Below are 5,951 nucleotides of genomic sequence, written 5' to 3'. Positions count from 1 at the left end.
CGTGTTTTCTTCTTACAGATTGTGTACCATAACGATACAAAAATTGTTTTTGATTGACAGTGTATGTATTGAAATGACGAGTTTACAACTTTTCTTGACTGATAATCCTCTTATCAGATTTATCTAAAGGATTCTAAATTTATCAAGCAGCTACACTGTACTGCACTAGCGTCTGGGGTTGTCAGTATCTTTCCGAGATACCTCTTGAAAGTGTTGGACTGACTTGCATCGAAGTGCGCAGGATCGACGTTGCAGTCTATGCTTCGCCTGTGACATACTTGGCAGTAATTAGAGTCCAGAGTTAGATCGCTGTGAGGAGTGGTAGCTTCGGTGTGTAACTGTGAGTACTTTGTATATGTTTGACACTTACAAATGCTACCCTTCTCGTGCGTTAACGTGAGTGGTAAAGTGCAATAGTGAGCGAAACTTTTAAACGGAAATATCTATTACACAACTCATCCAGTCTGTGAAGTAAAAATGAGTGAAAATTTTGGCGGGATATTATTATCAAGTAAAGCTGATCCGTCTGTAGTCACTGACATTCCAGTAACCGATCCGGGTACTAATATTCATGTGGAAGGATCAGAGTCGTTCGGAGGACAAAGGACAAAACTGGACGCAAAATCATCAGGTGCGCTGAAAAAGTCTAGTCGCTACCGTAGTCGTTCCTTGTCAGCGTCTTCGACGGACTCTTACAGTTCTGCTTCTTATACAGGTAGCAGTTCAGAAGATGATCCTGTTTCTCCAAGAGAAAAGGTGCAGAAGAATTCGTCAGGGGCTACAGATTTTTGTGTGAGAAATATTAAACAGCATGCTTTTGGTAGAAGAGAAATAGAAATTGCTGAGCAGGAGATGCCAGGTATTATGGCACTGCGCAAACGGGCTAGTGACGATAAACCCTTGAAGTCGGCAAAAATTGTTGGTTGTACCCATATTAACGCACAAACTGCCGTTCTAATTGAAACGCTAGCAGAGCTAGGCGCCCAAGTTCGATGGGCAGCATGCAATATTTATTCAACTCAAAATGAAGTTGCTGCTGCATTAGCAGAAGCAGGTTTCCCAATTTTCGCTTGGCGCGGGGAATCTGAAGAAGATTTTTGGTGGTGCATAGACAAATGCGTTAATGCTGAGAATTGGCAACCAAATATGATCCTTGATGATGGAGGAGACGCCACCCACTTAATGCTAAAGAAATATCCTTCCCTCTTCAAAAGCATAAAAGGTATAGTGGAAGAAAGTGTCACAGGAGTGCACCGCCTGTATCAGCTGTCAAAAGCAGGAAAGTTATCAGTGCCTGCGATGAATGTTAACGACTCCGTGACAAAAACGAAGTTTGACAATTTATATAGTTGTAGAGAATCTATTATTGACAGTCTGAAACGATCAACAGATATTATGTTCGGAGGAAAACAGGTTGTCTTATGTGGTTATGGTGAGGTTGGTAAAGGTTGTAGTCAAGCTCTAAAGGGCTTAGGATGCATTGTTTATATAACAGAAATTGATCCTATTTGTGCTTTGCAAGCTTGCATGGATGGGTTTCGCGTAGTCAAATTAAACGAGGTTATACGCACTGTCGATATAGTGATAACTGCCACAGGCAATAAAAATGTTGTAACGCGCGAGTATATGGACAAAATGAAAAACGGTTGCATTGTGTGTAACATGGGACATTCAAACACGGAAATTGATGTGAATAGTCTCCGTACTCCTGATCTCACTTGGGAGAAGGTTAGTTCCCAAGTAGACCATGTTATATGGCCAGATGGAAAAAGGATTGTTCTCCTTGCAGAAGGACGCCTTGTCAATCTCAGCTGCTCAAGTCTTCCGTCTTTTGTTGTGTCTATCACCTCAGCAACGCAAGCTCTTGCACTTATTGAGTTGTTTAATGCACCTCATGGTCGTTATAAGTCTGATGTGTACCTCTTGCCAAAGAAGATGGATGAGTATGTAGCAAGTTTACATCTCCCTACATTTGATGCTCATCTAACAGAACTTTCTGATGAACAGGCCAAATACATGGGCCTTAACAAGGCAGGGCCGTTCAAGCCGAACTATTATCGCTACTGAGTTAAAGATATTTAGAAAAGATTTTCCTGTTTTTCACCACAGGTCACATGTTATTCATGGTCCATTCTCATGTATGTCATACTTGGAGCAAAATTTCTTCAGCCTCACAATGTTTACATTAAGTCATTACATGTACCATATTTCCAAGGTGTTCATGGAACTTTTTTTATATTTCATGTGTTAACTGGTACTTTCTGTAAGAAAGATCTATGTGGATGTATTTTCGTTGAGACTGAAGAAATTTTCAAGCTGACCTTCTTTCTACCATGAATGTTCTCCACCCCTCTCTTTTTCTCTTGCTTCCTTTTTCGCATCAGGAATGATATGTTTGTAAATGTTGGCTGCTACTGAAGTAATTATTTTAATGTTTTGACTCTGTTTAATAGACATCAGTATTGTGTTAAGCATTCATTATTAGACTGAGGATAAAAACTAAAATATCTGGTAGCAAGTGAAATGAAATTGCCCCCAACTTTGTTACATACTTGACTGTAAGTTATATTGTTATTGATTCTCACTGTATGTACCTGGACTCAACCATAGTCCACCATTCATCATTGCAAATTTAGGGATTACAGTAACCAAAGCAATTTAGTCGTTCATTTGTGATACTAGCTGGAAGTGTTTTATCAGCTAAGCTGCTTGAAACCAAATTGAGTGAAGAAATTGGCTAGGAGTTATGTAGTAGCTCCCTTTGCATTTTTCATTGTTTAAATATATAATACATAAAATGCATTAAAATATTCACTGGACATGTCTTATTAGATAATACAGCAATTTTGAATTTATTTTGCAGTTTGATTCTGTAATAAAAGATGTGTTAAGTATAGCAGGAATGTATAAATCGGGCGACTCTACAGGTCAATCTGTTACCAAAACTTTATCAGATACATTTTTATTGCCTTATCAATCCTTATCAATGTGTAACCTACCTAGACATTGGGCTACACAACAGATTGATGTTAATTCAACAAATATTTAATGGGAGCCACTATCACAGTCCTTGCCAAGCAATTGTGTTAAATTATGTTAAGGGTCTCATAATTATTGCATTTGAATCCTCAAACTAATGGAACCATGTAATTTTACTGTTATATGGCTAAATTTGAGAAACTCTGTAGTTACACAGGCATGGTGGAGAGGAGGGGTGGGAGCTTCATTATTTGATACTGTGGATTGACAAATAATTTTCATTTTTACACTGTATATTTTGAAATATAAGTGAAAGTGTAATTATGCAGAGGGAGAATGTTCATGAAGTAAAGGCATGCTCAGGTAGTCAGTGAAGTTAGAACCATACAAATGTTTGGTGTACATTGATTAGGGTTGGCAAAAGTCACTCCAGTTAGTGTTCATATAATCACTGCTGAAGTACAGAGCCTAGAATACTCTAGTAGCTGAGTCTAGTGGCAGAATCATTTGCTGTGAGAGTAGCATCCTAAACAAGGATAGTTGTGAAGGTGTCACAGTCAGAAATTGGTAAAAGATTTTCTTTCTCTGTGTTCTTAGTTGTGCTGCCATTAGTAAAGAAAGATGAAACTGGAAGTTATCCTCTTAGATATTGTATGAATGTAAAGTGTCCAGAGAAATTGTGTTGCTGTGTAATGATCATCCCTCTTTGCATGCTTTGTTGCAGGGAGCAGTCCTGTGTAGGATTTAGTAATTTTTGTACAAAAGTCATACACTAGTATTAAATTTTAGTCCACATTCATAAAAAAGACTATTTTAATATCATTTATGGTAGGCAATAATTGAAAGATTTTTTCCCCTACAGTTAAATTACGTGCTCTTGTTGAAGATTACAGATAATAGCAGTCTCATATGTACTTCTATGGTGTATGTTTGGAAATGCCACATGAAATGTTTGTGTGTGTGAATTTCTGTATATTTTCTCTTTTTGTTAAAATTGTACTGCTTTTACAATGCACTGCCCATTCATATGCAGCAATGCATGTGCATGAAATGTCATTGAGATTGTGTATCAAGGGATATCTGTTAGACAGCAATAATCCTGTGTTTTTGAGATATTCATGATGTGTGTTTTGTTGGCATGCAGTTTTTACAAGTTGTATTTCATGTCATTTTGAAACTGATGTTTTTGTAGTAATGTATTTTGGTTAAGATACTGAATTGCAAATTGTAGACAACTTTTATTGTACTGTGTAGCTTTCTTGAGATTTCCTTTTCCTTTTTGTTTTATTTGCCCACTTCTGATTGTATTGTTTCAGTAGCTTGCATATTGTAAATGTTGCCACAAGTCATTTTTCTCCATGTAACTTACATATACAGTACTGAGCTTGTGGTCTAACCAATTGTTAGACACAGACATTTGTGTGTTCTGTATTTAAAGTGCAAAAAAGTCTTTCCAAAGTTGAATCTGTTGACATTGTGTTGAATGAAAGGAAAATGTGTAAAAAATGATAGTGTATGAATATGTAAAGTGTAATGTAAAAAAGTACAGTTGTTGAACAACCTCATTATTCAGAGATATGACATGGCCTTAATAATTCAAGTTTTAAGAAAAGTATTAAAATCATATTTACATGTCAAGAAAAATGTTACATTGACTGTAACTTATTTATTGTCTCAGTAAAGTAATTATTTACTGCATATTGTTGAAGTTGTACTCTATTTTGTGTATCCAGTGACCTCAGTTATGTTATATTGCTAACTTCAGGGTACTAGAAGACTGACTGTCAAGACTTTTTAAGCTTTTGTAACAATAAAAGTTTGATAAATTCTGTATCCTGTCTGCAGCAGGTAAGTTTTTGGTATATTTGTGACCAGTGGATTCACTTTTAACTTTATTGCTAGTGTGTAATGTGAGCAGTTGTGTGGAGCAGTTTGTATGGCAAAAGCTACTGTGCTTAAATATGGTTCAGTTGGGGAAGGAAATGGCGATACTATAACAGCATGAAATGTCTGTGGACTCGTGTACAGTTTTTTTAGTTTTTATACTGCAGAGGGGTAAGAGTTTTGCCATTGAAATATAAAAGCCCTTTGTCACCACCATAATCTAAGCCTGTCCATCTCATTTGTTCTCCTACCCCATCCCTCCCCATATATGCTACCTTTTGATTTCCTGTTTCTTCATATTGTCCTACTGTTTTCAATGTGTTTGGTTTGAACATCATCTTGGAATTGTGTAGTCAGTTGGTGTATTGAATATTGTAGCTACCCTGCAATCTTATTTCCTCAGTGCTCTTGCAGCCAAGGAATGAATAACAGTCAATGTCACAGGAGCTTACTTTTAGTTGCCTTTATGCATTTTGAGAAAAAACCTTTATTTTTGGTATGTGTAATAGTTCTACAGTTGCTTTTTGTAATTTTTGCAATGATGTATTGTACATTTCATCATGCACTACCTGTAGAGTTTTATGAGTATAAATATGTTATAGCCTAATTTGATTTAGAGACTGAGAATTTATATTATGTGAAAACTAAAATCTGAACTCCACAACCTGTAATTTGTTTTTCATCCACTTGATCTTAAATTATCAAAGTCCGTTTCTTTGATTGTGTTGATAGGCATTTGCTTTGTAATGGATTAATTTATGCACTGTCATTTTGATATTATCATCTGATTTCATGAAAATAGGTTATGCATTTTTAACCTTACATTAGCAGTTTTATTTGTCCATATTCTGTCATCCACGCAGTGAAATATCGTCATGTGTTGTAAAAGGCTGTCTAGCCTCCAGTGAGCAAAACTGATCACAGTTCATAATAAACAGAGCAAAAAACCTTCTGTATATATTCAGCAAGTGCAAAGTGGTGACAAGACGTATTATTTTTGTAGTTTCCTTATATGATTTACTGTGGCAGAGTGCATGTTATTGCAGTGTCTGCTTGTCCTAAGAGACGAAAAGCAAAACTGTTATCTA

General features: G+C 36.4%; 1 protein-coding gene across 2 annotated transcripts; it reads left to right on the top strand.

The window, feature by feature from the left end:
- Nucleotides 1-274: 274 nt before the first annotated feature.
- LOC126162398 (adenosylhomocysteinase-like 1) lies at nucleotides 275-4,677 on the top strand. 2 transcript variants are annotated; one of them, XM_049918887.1, is made up of 2 exons: nucleotides 275-631; nucleotides 716-4,677. In XM_049918887.1, exons 1-2 carry the CDS (start codon nucleotides 478-480, stop codon nucleotides 2,065-2,067), a joined length of 1,506 nt encoding a protein of 501 aa, XP_049774844.1. In that variant the 5' UTR covers nucleotides 275-477; the 3' UTR covers nucleotides 2,068-4,677. The 2 variants fall into 2 exon arrangements, with proteins under 2 accessions (XP_049774844.1, XP_049774843.1); XM_049918886.1 differs by having other exon boundaries at nucleotides 275-4,677.
- Nucleotides 4,678-5,951: the final 1,274 nt, after the last annotated feature.

The sequence above is a fragment of the Schistocerca cancellata genome, chromosome 2 (genome assembly GCF_023864275.1).
Source record: "Schistocerca cancellata isolate TAMUIC-IGC-003103 chromosome 2, iqSchCanc2.1, whole genome shotgun sequence".
NCBI classification, from domain to species: domain Eukaryota; kingdom Metazoa; phylum Arthropoda; class Insecta; order Orthoptera; family Acrididae; genus Schistocerca; species Schistocerca cancellata.
Note: the sequence above shows the minus strand (reverse complement) of the source record. Positions and strands in the feature narration are given on the sequence as shown.

Excerpts from the sequence above, each read along its gene's own strand:
- LOC126162398 (XM_049918886.1), top strand. The coding sequence starts at position 478 with ATGAGTGAAAATTTTGGCGGGATATTATTATCAAGTAAAGCTGATCCG.